The sequence below is a fragment of the Bombina bombina genome, chromosome 5 (assembly GCF_027579735.1).
Source record: "Bombina bombina isolate aBomBom1 chromosome 5, aBomBom1.pri, whole genome shotgun sequence".
In the NCBI taxonomy this organism is placed as follows: Eukaryota; Metazoa; Chordata; class Amphibia; order Anura; family Bombinatoridae; genus Bombina; species Bombina bombina.
In genome coordinates this window covers 1,163,302,071-1,163,327,469 of record NC_069503.1, presented here as the reverse complement: position 1 = coordinate 1,163,327,469, position 25,399 = coordinate 1,163,302,071, and the positions used below count along the sequence as shown (strand labels likewise).

The window sequence follows — 25,399 nt, the reverse complement described above, 5'->3', positions numbered from 1 at the left end:
GCACCATATAACCCTCCCTATAACTCCTCCTATGTACCATATAACCCTCCCTATAACTCCCCCTATTGCACCATATAACTCTCCCTATAACTCCTTCTATTGCACCACATAACCCTTCCTATAAATCCTATTACAGCATATAGCCCTCCTTATTAACTAATCCTAATGCACTATATAACCCTCTCTATAGCTCCACCTATTGCACCATATAACCCTCCCTATAACTCCTCCTATTGCACCACATGTTCCTCCTTATAAGTCCTTCTATTGCACCATATTACCCTCCCTATAACTCCTCCTATTGCACCATATAACTCTCCCTATAACTCCTCCTATTGCACCATATAAACCTCCCTATAACTCCTATTGCACCATATAACCCTCTCTATAACTCCTCCTATTGCACCATATAACCCTCCCTATAACTCCTCCTATTGCACCATATAACCCTCCCTATAACTCCTCCTACTTGCACCATATAACCCTCCCTATAACTCCTCCTATTGCACCATATAACCCTCCCTATAACTTCTCCTATTGCACCATATAACCCTCCCTATAACTCCTCCTATTGCACCATATAACCCTCCCTATAACTCCTCCTATTGCACCATATAACCCTCCCTATAACTCCTCCTACTGCACCATATAACCCTCCTATAACTCCTCCTATTGCACCATATAACCCTCCCTATAACTCCTCCTATTGCACCATATAACCCTCCCTATAACTCCTCCTATTGCACCATATAACCCTACCTTTAACTCCTCCTATTGCACCATATAACCCTCCCTATAACTCCTCCTATTGCACCATATAACCCTCCCTATAACCCCTATTGCACCATATAACCCTCCCTATAACTCCTCCTATTACACCATATAACCCTCCCTATAACTCGTCCTATTGCACCATATAACCCTCCCTATAACTCCTCCTATTGCACCATATAACCCTCCCTATAACTCCTCCTATTGCACCATATAACCCTCCCTATAACTCCTCCTATTGCACCATATAACCCTCCCTATAACTCCTCCTATTGCACCGTATAACCCTCCCTATAACTCCTCCTATTGCACCGTATAACCCTCCCTATAACTCCTCCTATTGCACCGTATAACCCTCCCTATAACTCTTCCTATTGCACCGTATAACCCTCCCTATAACTCTTCCTATTGCACCATATAACCCTCCCTATAACTCTTCCTATTGCACCATATAACCTTCCCTATAACTCCTCCTATTGCACAATATAAACCCTCCCTACAACACCTCCTATTGCACCATATAACCCTCCCTATAACTCCTCCTATTGCACCATATAACCCTCCCTATAACTCTTCCTATTGCACCATATAACCCTCCCTATAACTCCTCCTATTGCACCGTATAACCCTCCCTATAACTCTTCCTATTGCACCATATAACCCTCCCTATAACTCATCCTATTGCACCATATAACCCTCCCTATAACTCCTCCTATTGCACCATATAACCCTCCCTATAACTTCTCCTATTGCACCATATAACCCTCCCTATAACTCCTCCTATTGCACCATATAACCCTCCCTATAACTCATCCTATTGCACCATATAACCCTCCCTATAACTCCTCCTATTGCACCATATAACCCTCCCTATAACTTCTCCTATTGCACCATATAACTGCTCCCTATAACTCCTCCTATTGCACCATATAACCCTCCCTATAACTCCTCCTATTGCACCATATAACCCTCCCTATAACTCCTCTTATTGCACCATATAACCCTCCCTATAACTCCTCCTATTGTACCATATAACCCTACCTTTAACTCCTCCTATTGCACCATATAACCCTCCCTATAACTCCTCCTATTGCACCATATAACCCTCCCTATAACCCCTATTGCACCATATAACCCTCCCTATAACTCCTATTGCACCATATAACCCTCCCTATAACTCCTCCTATTGCACCATATAACCCTCCCTATAACTCCTCCTATTGCACCATATAACCCTCCCTATAACTCCTCCTATTGCACCATATAACCCTCCCTATAACTCCTCCTATTGCACCATATAACCCTCCCTATAACTCCTCCTATTGCACCATATAACCCTCCCTATAACTCCTCCTATTGCACCGTATAACCCTCCCTATAACTCCTCCTATTGCACCGTATAACCCTCCCTATAACTCTTCCTATTGCACCATATAACCCTCCCTATAACTCCTCCTATTGCACCATATAACCCTCCCTATAACTCTTCCTATTGCACCATATAACCTTCCCTATAACTCCTCCTATTGCACAATATAAACCCTCCCTACAACACCTCCTATTGCACCGTATAACCCTCCCTATAACTCCTCCTATTGCACCATATAACCCTCCCTATAACTCCTCCTATTGCACCATAAAACCCTCCCTATAACTCCTCCTATTGTACCATATAACCCTCCCTATAACTCCCCCTATTGCACCATATAACCCTCCCTATAACTCCCCCTAGTGCACCATATAACCTTCCCTATAACTCCTCCTATTGCACAATATAAACCCTCCCTACAACACCTCCTATTGCACCATATAACCCTCCCTATAACTCCTCCTATTGCACCATATAACCCTCCCTATAACTCTTCCTATTGCACCATATAACCCTCCCTATAACTCCTCCTATTGCACCATATAACCCTCCCTATAACTCCTCCTATTGCACCGTATAACCCTCCCTATAACTCCTCCTATTGCACCGTATAACCCTCCCTATAACTCCTCCTATTGCACCGTATAACCCTCCCTATAACTCCTCCTATTGCACCGTATAACCCTCCCTATAACTCTTCCTATTGCACCGTATAACCCTCCCTATAACTCTTCCTATTGCACCATATAACCTTCCCTATAACTCCTCCTATTGCACAATATAAACCCTCCCTACAACACCTCCTATTGCACCATATAACCCTCCCTATAACTCCTCCTATTGCACCATATAACCCTCCCTATAACTCTTCCTATTGCACCGTATAACCCTCCCTATAACTCCTCCTATTGCACCGTATAACCCTCCCTATAACTCTTCCTATTGCACCATATAACCCTCCCTATAACTCCTCCTATTGCACCGTATAACCCTCCCTATAACTCTTCCTATTGCACCATATAACCCTCCCTATAACTCATCCTATTGCACCATATAACCCTCCTTATAACTCCTCCTATTGCACCATATAACCCTCCCTATAACTTCTCCTATTGCACCATATAACCCTCCCTATAACTCCTCTTATTGCACCATATAACCCTCCCTATAACTCCTCCTATTGCTCCATATAACCCTCCCTATAACTCCTCTTATTGCACCATATAACCCTACCTATAACTCCTCCTATTGCACCATATAACCCTCCCTATAACTCCTCCTATTGCACCATATAACCCTCCCTATAACTCCTCCTATTGCACCATATAACCCTACCTTTAACTCCTCCTATTGCACCATATAACCCTCCCTATAACTCCTCCTAGTGCACCATATAACCCTCCCTATAACCCCTATTGCACCATATAACCCTCCCTATAACTCCTCCTATTACACCATATAACCCTCCCTATAACTCGTCCTATTGCACCATATAACCCTCCCTATAACCCCTATTGCACCATATAACCCTCCCTATAACTCCTCCTATTGCACCATATAACCCTCCCTATAACTCCTCCTATTGCACCATATAACCCTCCCTATAACTCCTCCTATTGCACCATATAACCCTCCCTATAACTCCTCCTATTGCACCGTATAACCCTCCCTATAACTCCTCCTATTGCACCGTATAACCCTCCCTATAACTCCTCCTATTGCACCATATAACCCTCCCTATAACTCCTCCTATTGCACCATATAACCCTACCTTTAACTCCTCCTATTGCACCATATAACCCTACCTTTAACTCCTCCTATTGCACCATATAACCCTCCCTATAACCCCTATTGCACCATATAACCCTCCCTATAACTCCTCCTATTACACCATATAACCCTCCCTATAACTCGTCCTATTGCACCATATAACCCTCCCTATAACCCCTATTGCACCATATAACCCTCCCTATAACTCCTCCTATTGCACCATATAACCCTCCCTATAACTCCTCCTATTGCACCATATAACCCTCCCTATAACTCCTCCTATTGCACCATATAACCCTCCCTATAACTCTTCCTATTGCACCATATAACCCTCCCTATAACTCTTCCTATTGCACCGTATAACCCTCCCTATAACTCCTCCTATTGCACCGTATAACCCTCCCTATAACTCTTCCTATTGCACCATATAACCTTCCCTATAACTCCTCCTATTGCACAATATAAACCCTCCCTACAACACCTCCTATTGCACCGTATAACCCTCCCTATAACTCTTCCTATTGCACCGTATAACCCTCCCTATAACTCTTCCTATTGCACCATATAACCTTCCCTATAACTCCTCCTATTGCACAATATAAACCCTCCCTACAACACCTCCTATTGCACCATATAACCCTCCCTATAACTCCTCCTATTGCACCATATAACCCTCCCTATAACTCTTCCTATTGCACCGTATAACCCTCCCTATAACTCCTCCTATTGCACCGTATAACCCTCCCTATAACTCTTCCTATTGCACCATATAACCCTCCCTATAACTCTTCCTATTGCACCATATAACCCTCCCTATAACTCCTCCTATTGCACCATATAACCCTCCCTATAACTCCTCCTATTGCACCATATAACCCTCCCTATAACTCCTCCTATTCCACCATATAATCCTACCTATAACTCCTCCTATTGTACCGTATAACCCTCCCTATAACTCCTCCTATTGCACCGTATAACCCTCCCTATAACTCCTCCTATTGCACCGTATAACCCTCCCTATAACTCTTCCTATTGCACCATATAACCCTCCCTATAACTCATCCTATTGCACCATATAACCCTCCCTATAACTCCTCCTATTGCACCATATAACCCTCCCTATAACTCCTCCTATTCCACCATATAATCCTACCTATAACTCCTCCTATTGTACCATATAACCCTCCCTATAACTCCTCCTATTGCACCATATAACCCTCCCTATAACTCCTCCTATTGCACCATATAACCCTCCCTATAACTCCTCCTATTCCACCATATAATCCTACCTATAACTCCTCCTATTGTACCATATAACCCTCCCTATAACTCCTCCTATTCCACCATATAATCCTACCTATAACTCCTCCTATTGTACCATATAACCCTCCCTATAACTCCTCCTATTGCACCATATAACCCTCCCTATAACTCCTCCTATTGCACCATATAACCCTCCCTATAACTCCTCCTATTGCACTATATAACCCTCCCTATAACTCCTCCTATTGCACCATATAACCCTCCCTATAACTCCTCCTATTGCACCATATAACCCTCCCTATAACTCCTCCTATTGCACCATATAACCCTCCCTATAACTCCTCCTATTGCAATAAATAACCCTTCTTATAACTCCTCCTATTGCACCATATAACCCTCCCTATAACTCCTCCTATTGCACTATATAACCCTCCCTATAACTCCTCCTATTGCACCGTATAACCCTCCCTATAACTCCTCCTATTGCACCGTATAACCCTCCCTATAACTCCTCCTATTGCACCGTATAACCCTCCCTATAACTCTTCCTATTGCACCATATAACCCTCCCTATAACTCCTCCTATTGCACCATATAACCCTCCCTATAACTCCTCCTATTGCACCGTATAACCCTCCCTATAACTCCTCCTATTGCACCATATAACCCTCCCTATAACTCCTCCTATTGCACCATATAACTCTCTTTATATGTTACGTTTAAAATTTCCACATAATTTAAAAACATTATAAAACCATTTTATTTTAAAGTCCGTAGATTTTAAAACTTTGCAAAATGTGGTCCAAGACTGAGATTATATTTAAAGGGACATTAAACACCTTAATATAAATGGTTTAATCACATGTAGTCAAACAACTTTGCAATATACTTTATTTTGTTCCCCTTTCCTGTAATTTGATCAGTGCAGACACAGCTGTATCCCACACTCTAGCCAGCCATTTATATCCATTCCTAATTGGCCTCAGCAGAAAAGGTTACCTAAGTTACAATATGGCGGCACCCACACTATATGGACATTAAATACTGATATATAATAATGGTAAAGTTAAACTACTAATAGTACAGATTATTCTCAGGCTAAGCTTTGCTCTGAATACATTATTCAAGCAATGATTTCTTTAGTGTTTAATGTCCCTTTAAGGAATCCTAGTCATGATATTTATGTAAAGATGCATTTGCATAGTTTCGGGTTTGTCACAACCGCCGTCTCACTACTGACACTGAGCTATGAGTTTATCAGTGCAGAGGTTACAGTTGGACACAGCAGTACATGAGGTATTTGGCACATGGGACAAGTCACGGTCCTCACAGGGTCACAGTTGGGGTCTTTGTTCCCTCAGGATGTTGTTTCTTCTGGCAGAAGGACCTGGCTCTCTGCTGCAGACGATGGCCTTGAAAACCAGCCGTTGCTCTCACTGTCTGTGGAAGTTCAGTGACACGTAATGTGGTGATAATGGGAGAAGCTACGACTGAAGGAACTGCCGAATCTGCTCGCTCTCTTGCACAAAGTCAAACCGAATCAGGAGGCGGAGGAGCATAGATGTCAGATGGAGAATAAAGCTGTCCCACCTGACGAAACAAATGGCATTGTGAGAGTTTTCTTTATTTGGGGTAATACGCACAAAGCTTAGGGGTTTCAGGCGTTCAGAGCCATTAGTACAAAGACCCACAGGTAAATCACTGGTGATGGGGGATGAAAAGAACAAACACAAGAACAAACGGGTTCACTGCCGGCTGTGGGTCCTCCTATGGCTCTAAAGGACAAATAATCTCACCTTAGGGCCACCTCAAACTTCAGGCTCTCCCACGTGACAGACACCCATCGAGTCACTCCGGAGGAATTCTGCCCAGCCAGGCGCCTCCAGCCCTTCACAGCACTGTGGGGACAGGAAATGATCTGCTGGAGAATGGTAATCTCTGCTAGGTGTCCTTTATACTCATACTCTGCTGGAACTATAGAGTCTGACTGTTTTACCCCGCGGGCTTTTGGTGAGATCACTACACACCAGCAGATATTCTGCTACTTTAGATATATGATCCGCTAAACTGCTCAAAACCAACAAACCAATTACCATATCTATGGAAGCCACAGTAAGAGAACTATCTGAATGAATCCCTAGTCTATTGGCCTGGGACACTGACCTGCGTGCCATGAGGATATGGCGGTTTGCTGGGGCTCCCAAACTCAGGTGCAGGCAGCGGACAGTATTGAGATTTCTGAAGACGAGTAACATGGGTCTTGGGAGTGCTCGAAGTACGCGCATAATGTCATCAAAGTTGTCTCGTGCCATTTCCTGCATATATCTAGTCTCCTCCCGTGTCAGGGAACTCCCCAAGGCTCCAGGAACCGAGAGAGGGCGCTGCAGAAGGATCTCACAAAACAGGAAGTAATCTGAGAACAGAGAAGAAAGAAAACACTTAAAGCAGAGATGCCAAAAACAAAGCGACACATGGCACCAAATCTTGTACATGGTTAATTATTATCATTTATTTATAAATCGCCAGGAGATTACGCAGCGCTATACAAAGAATAAAACATTACAGGGATGCATTACATACACAAACAAGTACAGAAGGGGTACATTACAGTTGTAGGTGCAATAATTGAGTTAAACAAAAATCTACGCCATTAGTGACCCGCCCTCCTGAAACATACGTTAATTGCACATGCAGGGGTGACAGACAGAGACAAAACGGAAAATAAACCAGTTTTCTTCTGCGGGTATCGTATCCCTGCCCCTAGGTACAGCCCTCCCAAACACACCCCTCCCCCTAGGTATGCCCCCTACCACATACCCTCCCATAGGTAGACCCCCCTTCCCCACATAACCCCCTTCCCCTAGGTATGCCCCCTACCACCCCATAGGTAGACCCCCCTTCCCCACATAACCCCCTTCCCCTAGGTATGCCCCCTACCACCCCATAGGTAGACCCCCCTTCCCCACATAAACCCCTACCCCTAGGTATGCCCCCTACCACCTACCCTCCTGTTACGGTTGCCTCCAGGCTGGCTGGAAGTTGGACCGTAGAAAAGGATGCTCCTAGCGCTCACCAAAGGATCATCAGCACCGTAGACACTATAACTACTGCGTAGCCACCATACGTAATGCAGACTCTACGAACCACCGCTGCTGGGCTGGTATCTCGCCGTCTGCTCTGCGCCCTGGACCTACGACCAGGCTCCAGTAGGTGAACCTCTTCCTTCTCTAGAGCAAAGCAGGATCAGGAACAAGAGCTCAGTAGCTAAGGGAGTATATAGAGCATAGCAATCCCTGTAGTGATTATAGCTGTCCCCTACAAACATGAGTCAAAGCTGCAAGTTAGAGGGTCAGAAAAGGTCTGATGTGCTGGAACACACAGCCTGCTTTTTATTGAGGTTACATGCAAAAAAGACACTCTTAGGGGGAGGCATAAAATCCCCAATCACACATTTGATACATTTAGATAGAGACAACGCCCTTTGACAGGCCACAACATTACTTCAGCAGATAACAAGTTACACACAATAAAACAATGCAGTCCACCTTATCACTACTAGTCTGATTAGACAATGGGAATGTTTATCACTAAACTTAATTAGAGCTGATCCCAGCAAACTTGTATTTAGAATAGGCTCTTGAAGCTGAACAAAATTTAACTCTTTAGTTCTGACCGAAGGGTCTGTCACATAGCACTTAATGGCACACAATGAAAACAAATGCTTTTGTAACAGTGCTCCCTTTCTGTGGAACACTCTGCCTGTGTGGTACTTGGTTCAGTAAGCCCTATTTACTGAACCAAGTGGGAGAAAGCCAGGGACAAGTTATTTTACAGGTCTGGGGGCATAGTCTTAAAGGGGCATTGTTCACCAAAGTCATAATATGTCCCCAGACGGTTCTTAAAGGGCCATACACACCCAATAAAAGTTAATATGTTCTCAGGGGCACAATCTTCCAGGGGCCATAGTCATGAGGAAGGAGGCTGGCAAATAGGCTTCTCCAAAATCCAGGGAAGCAGGGCAATTTTCCATTTAAAGGGCCAGTTACAAATAGCAGTTTGTAACATATCTCCCCTTTTGGAGGGAGACTAACCAGGCACCTGACCTTCTGTCGGTCAGTGCCTAAGTTAGTCTCGCAACCCACCCACAAATAAACATTAGCAGCAAAGTAGCCCCCCCACAATAAGTAGTACTGGCCTGTAGGTTCCAGGTTGTAGGATGAAAGTGTAGCATCCTCGGCCTTCCTGGCGCAGCTGGGCAAATAGCTGGTGGTACTTGGGGGGCAGAGGCCAGCGGCACTCTGCCCTGGTGCCAGCGCTTCTGCTGGGGTGAGGGGTTTGCAGGCCAGTCCTGTAACAAGGGGGTCTGTAGGGCAGAGGCCAGCAGCGCTCTGTCCTGATGCCAGCTCTTCTGCTGGGGGAATTGGGGCATAGTCCTGCCCGGTGGCAAAGGGAATGTGGGGGTTAACATCTCCACTGTTAACCCTGGGCCCAAGTTAGGAGTTAGCTGTGGAGGGGGAGATTGGCTTACCTCCTCCTCCTGATACTCCGGAGGCCGTTGGGAAGGGAGGTCGATGCTCTCCGCTCCCTGTGGAACATGCTGCGGCTGGGGAGAGAGACCGGTTGTCTCCTCTCCCTGGAAGGCACACTCCGGCTGGGGAGGGAGGTCGATGCTCTCCCCTCCCTGTAGCTGGGTCTGTCGCTGGGGATCTGGGCCGCCTGCCCAGCATCCCTGTAGGGCCGGTAGAGAGACTGCGGTCCCATCTCCACCTGCCTGCTGGGGGTCCTCCCAGGACCAGTCTATGAGGCCTGCTGCCTCTGGTATCTCTGGTTGGGGAAGGAGACCGGTTGTCTCTTCCCTCTGCATGGTATACTGCCGCTGGGGAGGGAGGTCGCTGCTCTCCTCTCCCTGTGGAACATGCTGCGGCTGGGGAGAGAGACCAGGTGTCCATACCCTCAAACTCCACAGTTGGCGCTCAAAGGCTCGTGCCGCTTCGTTCTCTGTATCCAATTCCCGGATGATGCGACTGACTACCTCCTGCGCAGGGTCTGGACCATATCGGACTAGCCGCCTCTTTACCTCTGGAACGAAATCCGCGCCCTCATAGCGACGGATCCGGTTGAGGTGCTCTTCACAGGGTTCTGACCAGTATCTTGTCAGCTCCATGCTGCTGTAGGTAGGGACGCTGCGCAGTGGCTAGCGTTGCCCTCAATAACTCTCCTACGATACCAGTGCTGTTGGGGTGCTGCTCCTTGCGCTAGGACGCCATCCCACCGCTGCCGCCAAATGTTACGGTTGCCTCCAGGCTGGCTGGAAGTTGGACCGTAGAAAAGGATGCTCCTAGCGCTCACCAAAGGATCATCAGCACCGTAGACACTATAACTACTGTGTAGCCACCATACGTAATGCAGACTCTACGAACCACCGCTGCTGGGCTGGTATCTGGCCGTCTGCTCTGCGCCCTGGACCTACGACCAGGCTCCAGTAGGTGAACCTCTTCCTTCTCTAGAGCGAAGCAGGATCAGGAACAAGAGCTCTTACAAGAGCTCAGTAGCTAAGGGAGTATATAGAGCATAGCAATCCCTGTAGTGATTATAGCTGTCCCCTACAAACATGAGTCAAAGCTGCAAGTTAGAGGGTCAGAAAAGGTCTGATGTGCTGGAACACACAGCCTGCTTTTTATTGAGGTTACATGCAAAAAAAAGACACTCTCAGGGGGAGGCATAAAATCCCCAATCACACATTTGATACATTTAGATAGAGACAACGCCCTTTGACAGGCCACAACATTACTTCAGCAGATAACAAGTTACACACAATAAAACAATGCATTCCACCTTATCACTACTAGCAGTCTGATTAGACAATGGGAATGTTTATCACTAAACTTAATTAGAGCTGATCCCAGCAAACTTGTATTTAGAATAGGCTCTTGAAGCTGAACAAAATTTAACTCTTTAGTTCTGACCGAAGGGTCTGTCACATAGCACTTAATGGCACACAATGAAAACGAATGCTTTTGTAACAGTGCTCCCTTTCTGTGGAACACTCTGCCTGTGTGGTACTTGGTTCAGCAAGCCCTATTTACTGAACCAAGTGGGAGAAAGCCAGGGACAAGTTATTTTACAGGTCTGGGGGCATAGTCTTAAAGGGGCATTGTTCACCAAAGTCACAATATGTCCCCAGACGGGTCTTAAAGGGCCATACACACCCAATAAAAGTTAATATGTTCTCAGGGGCACAATCTTCCAGGGGCCATAGTCATGAGGAAGGAGGCTGGCAAATAGGCTTCTCCAAAATCCAGGGAAGCAGGGCAATTTTCCATTTAAAGGGCCAGTTACAAATAGCAGTTTGTAACACCTCCCATAGGTAAACCCCTCCCCAACACATGCCTCCCCTTCCCTAGGTAAGCGCCCTATCACCTACCCTCCCATTGGTACATCACTTCCCAACATACACCCCATTCCCCTAGGTATGCCCCCTACCACCTACCCTCCCATAGATACACACACAAAAAAATAGCCACACACTGGATTAAGTGGGAAATAGACTGATGTTTGAGAACACACAGGACTTAAATACAGTACACTGGTTACCTAAGAGGGAGGGGGACATAACTCTTTGTCATCAGGATGTGATTAACAACATCATAATGACATTATAATCAAACAAGAAGGAATAACAAACCCCAACAATAGTTGAAGCAAAAAGGAAAAAGTCCTGGAAGCATCCGTAGTGATAAAACCAGCTTTATTCAAAATTCATTGATCTTTAAAACCAAGTGTACAGAAAAAACACAAATACTGGGCGGTCTTAAGCGTTTCGGCGGTGCCGTATTCATAGACCTAACAACTGTTGGCCAGGTAAGCTTAAAAACCCTGTTAAGTGATTTCATTGGATAATACTAAAAAGAAAGAAAAACTCCTCCCACAATCCTGTTTTAAGAGTGTTACAAATCAATTAACAACGTATTGCAGCACTAAACATACTTAAGATGTTTTAAAAAAAATCGCTTAACAGGGTTTTTAAAGGGACAGTCTACACCAGAATTTGTATTGTTTTAAAAGATAGATAATCCCTTTATTACCCATTCCCCAGGTTTACATAACCAACACGGTTATATTAATATACTTTTTACCTCTGTGATTATCTTGTATCTAAGCCTCTGCAAACTGCCCCTTTATTTCAGTTCTTTTGACAGACTTGCAGTTTAGCCAATCAGTGCTGGCTCCCAGGTAACTTCACGTGCATGAGCACAGTGTTATCTATATGAAACACATGAACTAACACCCTCTAGTGGTGAAAAACTGTTAAAATGCATTCTGAAAAGAGGCGGCCTTCAAGGTCTAAGAAATTAGCATATGAACCTACTAGGTTAAGCTTTCAACTAAGAATACCAAAAGAACAAAGCAAAATTGGTGATAAAAGTAAATTGGAAAATTGTGTGAGCTTACTTCACATCTATTATGGCCATACAATTGTGTGTCTGGTTCAGATGACAAACTGATTGATGTCACCATCATGAGTAAAGAACCTTCACAAAACTGGTTAAATCTAACCATGTCTGGAAGCAAGTGTAAACCTCTGTTCCTGACTGTGAACAAGACAGACTACCCTACAATCTTAAAGCACAGAGGCCCTACCCTTCTCCAGGTCCAAAAGCACATGAAAATGAGACGAAGAAAACCGATAGACATGAATATGAAAGATTTAAAGCCACGTTGTGGGAAGCATTTCTACCTTATAAGAGAGACTAGGAGGAAACTACTATATCATTCGTCCTTGTTGGGCTTTCATGTAGGACTTAAGTTTAGTCTTGCATGAGGACTTCTCAGCTCCAGTGCAGTTCCCATAAGGGACACTTTTATAGCATTATTAGTAATAAGTTGATTATGGACTCTAGTTAAGACATCATCTATATAAAGAATTTCAGAAATAATACATTTAAATTTATTATCATCAGTCCCTAAAGAGCTGTCACCATCGGTAGCATAAAATATGGCAAAGGACAAATTAGCAGCCTCGTTCAACAAAAACATAATTTATGTAAGAACATACCTTTCATATTGGCAAGAGTCCATGAGCAAGTGACGTATGGGATATACAATCCTACCAGGAGGGGCAAAGTTTCCCAAACCTCAAAATGCCTATAAATACACCTCTCACCACACCCACAATTCAGTTTAATGAATAGCCAAGTAGTGGGGTGATAAAATAAGGAATAGATAAGCATTCAAAAAGAGGAACTGTAAAAATAATTGTGCTTTTATACAAAAATCATAACCACCATAAAAAGGGTGGTCCTCGTGGACGCTTGCCAATATGAAAGAAATTAATATATCAGGTAAGTTCTTACATAAATTATGTTTTCTTTCATTTAATTGGGAAGAGTCCATGAGCTAGTGACATATGGGATAGAAATACCCAAGATGTGGAAGTCCACAGAAGAGTCACTAGAAAGGGAGGGATAAAATAACAACAGCTATTTCCACTGAGAAATTAAATCCACACAATAAATAAGTTTTCCTTGAAAACACTAAAATCAAAAGCAGTAGAATCAAACTGAAACAGCTGCCTGAAGAACTTTTTCTACCAAAGACTGCTTCCGAAGAAGCAATTACATCAAAATGGTAAAAACAATAAAAGTATCCAAAGAAGACCAAATTACTGATTTGCAAATTTGATCAACCTAAGCTTCATTCTTAAAAAGCTCAAGAAATGGCGACTGAACTTAGTAGAATGAGCTGTTAAACTCTGAGGCGGAGCCTGCCCTGCCTCGAAATAAGCCTTGAAAAACAAAAGCTTTAATCAGGATGCCAAAGATATGGCAAAGGCTTCCTAACCTTTTCTGGAACCAGAAAAATAGCAGATAGACTAGAAGTCTTCTGAAATCCTAGTAACCTCGATATAGAATTATAAAGCTCTTACCACATCCAAAGGATGTAAATAACTCTCAAAGAATTCTTTAGGATTAGGACACAAAGAAGGAACAACAATTTCTCTACTAATGTTGTTCAAATTCACAACCTTAGGAAAAAAAGAAGTCCACATCTAGATAAACTTATCTAGATAAAAAAAAATCTGATAAGGAGACACACAAGAGAGAGCTGATAAATCAGTAACTCTTCTAGCAGAAGAGAGAGCCAAAAGATGCAATACTTCCCAAGAAAGTAGATCATCATCAAACCAAATAAGACTCCAAAAAGGAGAAATTAATAAATGAACAGGCTTGATACCAACCAAAGCCTGAACAAAACAGTGAATATCAGGAAGTTTAAACAATCTTTCTAGAAAATAAAACAGAAAGAACAGAGATTTGTCTCTTCAAAAAATTTGCAGACAAACTTATCCAAACCATCCTGAAAAACTGTAAAATCCTAGGAATTCTAAAAGAATGCCAAGAGAATTATGAGAAGAACACTATAAAATATAGTGTTTCCAAACCTGATAATACATGTTCCTTGAAACAGACTTATAAGCCTGCAACATAGCGATAAAAACTAAGTCAGAGAAACCTCTATGACTAAACACTACTCAATTTCCATACTCACAAATTAGTAATTTGAGATCCGGATGTAAAAATAGCCCCTAGAACAAGAGGGCTGGCCAAGTAAAGTGGCCAAGGACGGCAACTTGGACATCTGAAAAAGATCCACATACCAAACCTGTGAGGCCATGCTAATGCTATCAGAAACACATGACACTGTTCCAATATGATCTTGGCAATCACCTTGGAAGAAAAAAACAGAGGCGGAACGATGTAGTCAGGTTACAAAACAAAGACACTGCTAATGCATCCACCATCTCCACCTGAGGATCCCTGGACCTGAAAAGGTACCTGGGAAATTGAGAAAACACATCTGTATAAAGACACCACTCTCCCGGATGTAAAGACTGACGGCTGAGATAATCCACCTCCCAAATGTCTAAATTCATAGAAAATAGACAGGAGATGAATTCCATCTAAGAACGTATTCAAGATACTTCTTAATTGCTTAAGAAACTACGAGTCCCTATTGTTGATTGACATATGCCACAGTTGTGATATTGTCTGTCTGAAAGCAAAAAATTAAAAAGTTCTCTCCTAAAAGAGGCCAAGCCTGAAAGAGCTCTGAAAAAAATAGCACAGAGTTCTAAAATATTGATTGGAAACCTCGCCTCTTGAAGTTTCCAAACCCCTTGTGCTGTCAAAAGACCCTCAGACAGCTCCTTAACCTGTAAAACTTGCATCCATTAAGAATACAGTCCAGGAAGGACGAACAAACGGAGGCCCCCTGAATAAAATGATGATAGACTAATCACCAAAACAGAGAGAGAGAAGAGTGTTAGGATTTAAAAATATCATCTGTGATATCTAAAAACAAACCCTGTATTATTGATTCAGTATGCAAAACAAAAAGATCTCAGAGAAAAACGAGCAAAGGGAACCACTCCCGATGCTGCAGTTATGAGACCTAAAACTTTCATGCACATAGCCACTGAAAGAAATGTTCTAGACTGTAAGTTAGACAGGCTAACGCCACTTACAATTGACATGTCCAATAAAGACAAAGACATGAACACACAATCAATCTAGAAACCCAAAAAGAAGTGACCCTTGACTAAGGAATCACAAAAAACTCTTAGGAAAATTAAATTCTCTAACCATGTCTTGAAGAAACAAAACTTAGTTGATATATGAGGGATTCCACAAAAAGAAAAGTCCATATATTTGACTACTGCTCTTTCATATGTATGTATTGGGTACTTGTAAAGCTCGCCTAATCACCCGTAAGGGACTGAAAATGCTGCTCATTTAAAAGACCTCGGAAGGATGAAAGGCTGAATGGACCTCGCTGGAAATCGAACCTGCAACTCTCAAGTTGCTACAGAGCTCAGCCACAGTGCATTAGCATGCTGAGCTATCTGTCCGGCTTTATTAAAAGAAAAATTTAAGCTAATACCAAGATACCTTCAAAATAGGGAAGCACCAATGGTGGCGCCACCTAATGTCTTCACTGAAGACAGAAGAAGGGCACCAAGAACCTTTGAAAAGATTCATAAAGCTGTCACTAAATCAAATGTTAAAGCAACAAATTGGTAAAGCTTAAAAAGAAAATCTCAGAATACACAAGTGGTCTGAATGAAATAAAATATGAGGATAAACATCCTGAAAAATGGAGAGGACATGAAATGACCTTAACAAAAAGGCATAAAAGTCCTTATAATCGCCAACTTAAAAGTTAATACTCTAACAAAACAAAATAAAAAAGTCTTTAGATGCAAGAATGGACTGAATAAACCTTTCTTCTTTGGGACAAAGTATAGAATTGAAAAGAAACCCAAACCCTGTTCCTGCTAAAAGAACTGGCATAATCGCTCCTGAAAAGAGTGTACTGAGAAAGAAAGATTCTTCCCATAGGATGTCTCATTCTAAAAATCTATTCAAACCCCAAGAATAATATAGAATTTGGACTGAGTTAATCCAAAAACAATTTAATCTGCCCCCCACCTGAAGGACTGGTTTAAGAACCGCACCTTCATGCAGTCTAATAACTAGTAATTATATAGCGTTTTTCTCCCAGGATACATAAAAACGCTTCTTCAGTGCTTACACTCGGAATTAACCAAATTAGCATCTGATAAAACCAGTAGTTATTATTACCCAAATAAATGGTACACAATAATTTGACCTCAAAGGCCAAAGGGCTGTATTAACCCTGCCAGGAAATGAATCTATGACCCTTGGGTCTAGAACAAGCATTTGTAGACAGGACATTCACCAACCGATCTACATCACCGGACTAAAAGTAGGGCAGAAAAAAACTCTAAACCTCCAGAAATAGTGGAGATAATAAAAATCAAACAAATTATTATCCCAACAAGAGACAGATAAAATATATTTGAAATCATAATAATAGATATAGTAAACATAATTAAATGAATACATCTAAAGAAACTAAACAAAGTTAAATACTTAAGAATCGGAAACTGCTTATGCTAACTGTTCAACAAAGGTTGAGAGAACAGTAATGTCAGTGACAAATAAAGCTGAGCTAAAAATAAACAGTACGTTAATATGCTCTACTAAGGTTATATTCAAATTCTAAAGAATCCTGAAAACAAGTACCAATTTCCATAGAAATAGTAGTACAGTCCCAAGAGGGAATCAGAATAACCATACTCTAGAATATAATACAGATAGTATAATGAATAGGAAAAAAAAACTCAAAAGCAAAAATGTTAAAATCCAGATTTAAAAAGGATTATTAACATGCAGCCAGATTACGAGTATTGCGTTATGGCTGGCTCGCTAACAACTTGTACGTTATTTCCACCGCTCACCTTTCATAGTGCTGCTATTACAGGTTAACAAAAACCCGGTTTGTGCGGGCGATATGGTTGCGTTGGGCTCCATACCTCACCCTAATACAAGCGGTGTTTTGACGTGTGATGGGTATATATGTGTGTATGTATGTATATGTATATATATATATGTGTATATGTGTGTATATATATATATATTATATATATATGTTATATGGGTAATTTGAATCTCACATATTAAGCATATTGAGGGTAACTTTAAATCTTGTATCAAATGTTTATAAAGCAGCATTCCACAAGTTTCTTTTTGTATAAGTTGTAACATATGGTTCCAATATATGATCCTCTCTACAAATGGATATGGGCATATTCTGTTATGTGCTATAACAACATTCTTATTTCCTGTGGGCCCCTTATGCAGATGTGAAGTTAACTACGTTTTTTATATATTTCCTGTGACCTCATGTATGACGTATACATCACTATAAATTCTTTGTGTGTTCTTCAAATAAACGGGACTTTTGTGAAAACACTCAGTTGCATGTGTGTGTGATTTCAGTGGTCACCCCAGGGCCCTGAAGAAAACGTGTGCCGCACCCTTATCAGCCAGAGCAGAGCTAAGGAACAAAAGAAGTAACCCTACAAAACTGGCGTCAGAAGTGGAATGAAACAGGGAACTCTCGGAAGGTAAGCTGAACAAAGAGTCTTTTTATTCTGACCTTTTTTCTCTTACCACGAGACCCCTTAAGTTTCATTTTACATAGGAATAGTTGGGAATATATATGTGAATCTTTGGTAGATTCTATTGTCTAAAAAGAGGAATAATATATTTCTTTGGTAGAAATCAGGTTAAATTAATTAATAATAATTAAGTCTTTGGTAGGCTAAATAAAAAGGGAATAAAAGATTTCTTTGGTAGAAATCAGATTATATAAAGTCTGGCTGAAGGGTTAACCCACACATTTTCTTGCTGCTTGCTTTTAAATATGCTGTATGACAAAATACTGTTTATTTGTATAAAGTGTTAAGGAAGTAAAATACTGCTTATTGTTTAAAGTATTAAGAAAGTAAACTGTTGCTAATATGTATTGCTGTTTCTAAACGCTACATTTTTTTCTGGTGAAGGGTGACCTTTGACCTAGAGATAATTAATGCCAGAAACTACTGAAAGGATCAGCATAGTGATATTTTTTTTTTATTTCTCTTGTTGTAAACTTAAGCATTAAGCACAATAACTGGTAACGGAGTACAACCATTCTAGTTAATGTGTTTTTTGCAAAAAGATTCAATAATTAATTGCTCTTAAAGGTAAAGGTATTGTATTTTTTTATTTTTATTATTTTTTATTATTTATTTATTTTTTTTGTATTGTATTATATTATATTTTGTTGTAAATGTTTTAAAAGATAAGTTAGGAGTTGAGAATGGACAAATCCCAGTCTAAACAATTTCCATCACCTATGCAAGGAGAAACATTTAAACATTATGTGGGAGAATATGGCAGATTGGACAGAAGCTATGAGAAGCTCTGATCCATTCCCCAGAGAGGGGGATAATGATAAATTTCATATGAATATGGTAAAAGGGTTGTGTCTAGGTGATGAAGAGGCATTTCCATGGTATAAAGGTGATCCAAGATGGAATATGGATTATATGAAAAAGGGTGGGGAAAATTGGCTGACTGTTGCTCCATACTGGCGATATATTGATATAGATGGGAATAAAAAGAAGGGTAAAAGTGAGAAGCAAAGACAGAAAGCATATTCACCCCCCCCCTGCGCCATATAATGCCCCTCACCTACCTTTGCCATCATATAACAGACTATATCCTAGCCTCCCATCCCCTAATGACATCTAGAGACTATTGCTATTGCCTCTGCTCAGGTACCCCAGGAATGGACCTTGCCAGGACCTTCTGTAACTCCCCGATACCAGGTCACTAAACCCCCAATTATGCCCAAACCCCCGATTAAGGTTGAACCAGTAACACCTTCCTACCCCCCCTACAATAACCCCACAATATAAAAGAGGGAATGAAGAAGTAGAGGAGGAGGAGGCAGCTGTACCAGAAGCTAGTATGCCATTTCTTACTGTGGGAGACCAATTAATTATTAAACCTTTGTCCCCGGGTGAATTAAGGGAAATTACCAAGGGAGCCCCAAACCCCCGTCAACATCCATCAGCTTGTATTATGTATTTAAAAAGAATGTTACAAGGACAAAACATGACACAGACAGATATAAGAATTATTATTGATGCACTTCTAGACTATGACCCTGAATCAGGTTGGGAGTGGGGTAATGTAAAGAGTATTAGTAAATTGAGTCGAGATCCAACAATTAACTATGCCCTAAACACACGTGAAGGACTTGATGAAATGTGGACAGAATTAAGTATAGAAATGCATAGAATATGGAAGGATAAACAAAGTATGTCAATTGCACTAGCGTGCAAACAGAATACAAAGGAAACAGTAGTAGAATTTGTTAAGCGTTTTTATAAATGCTGGAAGGAAGAGGCTGGAATGGAATCAGGAGATGCAATGGGCTCTCTGAAGGTCCAGACTTGCATTAGTAATATGCAACCTCAGCTTTCTTTGTTGGTGAAACAACTTGTCTCTGATTGGCCAGAGTTGACTCCAGCAGAATTCTTGAAAAGAATTCATGAAAAAGAAGGGGCAGGTTGTTTTGACATCAGGAAATTAGAAGGAAAAAATGCTGCTTTTTATCAAAAGCAGAGTTTACAACATTGTGATCCATTCCAGGCCAGGGAAAGGGATAATACAGGGAGTAATAGAATGTATGTGAGAGGTAGAGGGAGAGCTAGAGGAAGAGCTAGAGGGAATTATACTTCAAACAGAACACATTGTTTTAACTGTGGGGAACAGGGACATTGGAAAAATGAATGCCCAAAACCCCCTTATAATTCTGGCCCCCCTTACAATCCCCGACAGTATAACAGACAGCCTTACATAGCCCCTGCACCCATGGAGGCACCCAAACACAACATACAATGGCCATAGGGGTGCCTAGAAGGTAGCACTCCAATTTTTCCAGTGGTGTCAACAAGTTATCATGAGCAACCGTACTTAGTCCTAGAAGTAGAGGGAGAACCCCTACCATTTCTAGTAGACACAGGAGCTACATGCTCTGCCTTATGCTCAGATATGTATGATGGCATTACTGAAAAATCTGAACCTTCTCTAGGGATTAATGGAGTGCTGACTCAGACTCGCATCACACCGCCACTTGAAGTTAGGGTACCCTGTACTGGCCAACAACTTTTGCACCCATTTCGTATTATAACTGGGTGTCCCCTTAACCTTTTGGGTCGTGATCTTATGGGTCCCCTTGGTTTGAAAGTAGCTGTCACTAGACAGGGTGGGTTAGACGTGAGTCTAGGGTCCACTAACCTGTGTTTTTTTAATGACATATTGACAGATGTCCCATCCTCTGTATGGGCATCTTCAAAACTTGATGTTGGTTTAGTTCAGTGTACCCCATATAAAGCCAGATTAAAACCTAATACTACTCCAGTGTTTATTAAACAATATCCATTGTCTAGAGAAAAGAATGAAGGGATAAGACCCATGATAGAGGAATTCCTTAAACAAGGAATCCTCCGTCCAGTAGTTTCTCCCTATAATACCCCCATAAATCCGATCCCAAAGAAAGACAATGAATATAGGTTAGTACAAGACCTAAGGGCAATTAATGAAATAGTAATCCCAATTGCCCCAATAGTCCCAGATGTTACAACCTTACTCACAGCCATTCCACATGATGCCTGTATATTTACAGTCATTGATTTAGCTAACGCATTTTTTTCAGTCCGATTGGACCCTGAGACACAGCTACTTATGGCTTTTTATTATGATGGGCGTCAGCTTACCTGGACACACCTCCCTCAAGGCTATGTGGCCTCACCTGCGGTCTACTCGCTGGTGCTCCAACGTACCTTGCGGTCATGGACTCCCAGCCAAGGTTCCGTCCTCCTTCAGTACGTTGATGACCTACTGTTGTGTAGTCCTAACCAGGAGGCTAATACAGTAGATACAATAAGTCTGTTAAAACACCTTGCTGCTGAAGGTCATAAAATAGCAAAACATAAGCTACAAGTAGGAGTGACAAAAGTGGATTACCTTGGTTTTGTGCTTTCCCAAGGCCACCGGTCCATTAGTCCCAAACGAATCCAAGCGATTCAACAGATCCCAAAGCCAGTTACTAGAAAGGACATGCTCACCTTTCTAGGTATGATTAATTATTGCAGACAATGGATTCCTGAGTGCTCCCATCATGATTCCATTCTAAGGCAAGCCACAAAAGGGGATAGCCCTGAACATATACAAAGGACCACAGACATGACTAAATCCTACATAGCTCTGAAGACTAGCATTATTAGTGCCCCTGCTTTAGGACTACCTGATTATTGTAAACCATTTCACTTGTATGCGAGGGACAATTGTAAAACCATGGCTGCTGTCTGTGCCCAAGAGCATGGTGGAGGCAATATGCGTCCCGTAGCTTTCTTTTCCAAAGTAGTTCCAATACCGGTACAAGGGATGCCGGCGTGTCTCCGAGCATTGGCGGCTTGCGCCATGGCTGTAGAGATGGTTGAAACAATCACATTAGGCCATCCAATAGTACTACACACTAGTCACCAAGTTTTACATCTTGTAAAAAATGTCACTACCCAACGCATGACTTCTCAAAGACTTTCTGGTTATGAATGTATATTACTGAATAATACAAATCTGACTATTAAATATAGTAGTGTATCCTCAGGGCCATCTCAAATACTTAGTGCCTTACTTACAGGATCACCAGACTTTCCAACAGACCATGATTGTATAGAGGTAATACACCACATTACCACACCAAGACCTGACTTGATGGATAAACCTTTTGACCATGCTGATAATGTGTTTGTTGATGGTTCTTGTTCCCGACCTAGTGATGGTATTTATAAGACAGGCTATGCCGTTGTGCAACTACCAGACATTGTTCTAGATGCAGGCCCCATTCCTTATCCTTCTGCACAAGCTGCAGAATTAATAGCACTTACAAAAGCATGTAAATTGTTTGAAAATAAATCTGTTAACATTTACACTGACTCTCGCTATGCTTTTGGGGTTGTGCACGATTTTGGTATGATATGGAAACAACGTGGTTTTGTTTCAGCAGATGGCAAGACCATCTCTCATACAGACCTGATTAATGACCTTTTAGAGGCCATACAACTCCCAAAGGACATAGCGATCATACATTGCCGTGCACATACATACAAGTCTGACCCTATTTCCTTGGGTAATGCACTTGCAGATAAAATTGCTAAAGAGGCTGCTTATGTTTCTCATACACCCGGATCCACCATCCGTATGCATGCTGTTTTAGCCCCACCTTCATGTCCTACAGACCATATGCTTCTTGAACTCCAGGGACATGCCACTCCTAGTGACATATCTTTCTGGACTACTAATGGGTTAACTTTAGATGAGAATGGTTTGTTTTCTAAAGAGGGGAAGGTGGGCATACCGGAAAGCAGTGCACCACTCTTTATAGCACAAGCCCATGGTGTTGGACACCTAGGTATAAAACCAACAACTAACTTGTTGAAGCAATCTTTCTACATTAGAGGTATAGGTGATCATTGCAAGGCATATATTAATAGATGTGTATATTGCTTACAGACCAATGCAACCATCCCCAATAAAGCCCAGCATGACCACTTACCCCCACCTACAGCCCCATTCACACATCTACAAATTGATTTTACACATATTCCAAAAACTGGCACTAAACAATTATATCTGCTTGTAATAGTTGACCAATTTTCTAAGTGGCCAGAAGCTTTTGTTACCCAGAGGGAAGATGCAAAAACAGTCGCTAAAATTTTAGCCACTGAAATAATTCCCAGATTTGGTTGTCCGCTTCAGATTAATTCTGATAACGGTCCAGCGTTCATTAGTAAAATCACACATGAGTTAGTAGAATGGTTACAGATTAATTGGAACTTTCACATTCCCTACCATCCTCAAAGCTCAGGGATTGTAGAAAGAATGAATCGCAATATCAAGGAAAAACTTTTAAAGGCAACAGCAGGTACATGGGTTAAATGGCAAAACTATTTACCTGCGATTTTAGCAGAAATCAGAATGACCCCAAATAGGACAACCAGGTTGTCTCCATTTGAGGTCCTAATGGGTAGACCATTCCCGACTCCATGGGTAAAAGGCCCACTTATCATTAAAATGGTGATTTAGATTGTATTAAGGAACAATATGTAAAACAATTGATTGATAAATTGAATGGCATCTATGGTGATGTGTCTTCCCGTTTACCTCTTCCCTCACAGGAACCAATCCATCCTTTCAAGCCTGGAGATCTGGTCTGCATTCGCCAGCTGAATAAAGCAAAGAAAGGAGGTTTCCCGTTCAGCAAGCCAGTCACTGTGATCGCTGTAACCAGGACTGCCGTACTGACTGACGACAAGGACATCTGGATACACGCTTCACGAGTGAAACTCTGTCCAAAGAGAGGAGAAGCGGGTGACAAGCTATCGGTCACCCCTCACAAAGGAGAAGTGGGTGATAAGGTATCGATCACTCCTCACAAAGACCAGGATGACGATCTCAATCATGGATCCAAGACATTCCTGCAAGATCTTCCTTTTCCTAATGGGGATATTGATCTTTGTGTATATCCCAATAGTATTAATAACGGCATGTTATTACTCACCTGAAGATGCTGAACACTTTACACCTATTTGTGAACTATTTAAAACAAATAATAACTCTAATCTTTTAGTAAGACCAAAAAGGTTTGCACCATTACATAGGACACCCCGTGTAACTGTAAAATGTTGTATTTTGTTTACTATTATTAACATTGTTTAACTGTTACATGTCTTGTACTTTACGAAAGAAAATATCAGGTATGATACAAGATGCAGAAAAAGTTCAACTGCAAAATTTAATTAGAGGTAGACCCAGATAGTTTATATTGTAGGAACATTACAAATTATGTGATCACGATGTGATCAAAGAGGGGAATGATGGGTATATATGTGTGTATGTATGTATATGTATATATATATATGTGTATATGTGTGTATATATATATATTATATATATATATGTTATATGGGTAATTTGAATCTCACATATTAAGCATATTGAGGGTAACTTTAAATCTTGTATCAAATGTTTATAAAGCAGCATTCCACAAGTTTCTTTTTGTATAAGTTGTAACATATGGTTCCAATATATGATCCTCTCTACAAATGGATATGGGCATATTCTGTTATGTGCTATAACAACATTCTTATTTCCTGTGGGCCCCTTATGCAGATGTGAAGTTAACTACGTTTTTTATATATTTCCTGTGACCTCATGTATGACGTATACATCACTATAAATTCTTTGTGTGTTCTTCAAATAAACGGGACTTTTGTGAAAACACTCAGTTGCATGTGTGTGTGATTTCAGTGGTCACCCCAGGGCCCTGAAGAAAACGTGTGCCGCACCCTTATCAGCCAGAGCAGAGCTAAGGAACAAAAGAAGTAACCCTACAACGTGCTCGTGCACGATTTCCCCATAGACATCAATGGGGAGAGCCGGCTAAAAAAAAAGCCTTACACCTGCAATTGCGGAACGTAAAGCTCTGTAACGCAGCCCCGTTGATGTCTATGGAAAAAAAAAATATATGTTTAAACCTAACACCCTAACATAAATCCCGAGTCTAAACACCCCTAATCTGCTGCCCCTGACATCGCCGACACCTACATTACAGTTATTAACCCCTAATCTGCCGCCCCCAATGTCGCTGCCACCTACATAAATTTATTAACCTCTAATCGGCTGCCCCAATGTCGCCGCCACCTACATAAATTTATTAACCCCTAAAATGCCACCCCCAAAGTTG

At 41.7% G+C, this 25,399-nt stretch overlaps 2 protein-coding genes across 2 annotated transcripts in view; one reads left to right on the top strand and one right to left on the bottom strand.

Moving 5' to 3' along the window:
- Positions 1-6,630, top strand: part of CPSF1 (cleavage and polyadenylation specific factor 1) — a gene marked incomplete in the record, with an annotated part of 548,143 nt that extends 541,513 nt beyond the window's left edge. Inside the window, 1 exon segment of the mRNA XM_053715990.1 lies at positions 6,535-6,630. Within this exon segment, the coding sequence (XP_053571965.1) occupies positions 6,535-6,630 (96 nt within the window).
- Positions 5,910-25,399, bottom strand: part of ADCK5 (aarF domain containing kinase 5) — a 380,223-nt gene continuing 360,733 nt past the window's right edge. The window contains exons 13-15 of the mRNA XM_053715989.1: positions 7,337-7,586; positions 6,970-7,071; positions 5,910-6,763 (exon numbers count right to left, since the gene is read on the bottom strand). Coding sequence (XP_053571964.1) covers positions 6,658-6,763; positions 6,970-7,071; positions 7,337-7,586 — 458 coding nt within the window. The 3' untranslated portion in view covers positions 5,910-6,657. The remainder of the gene's footprint in view (positions 6,764-6,969; positions 7,072-7,336; positions 7,587-25,399) is intronic.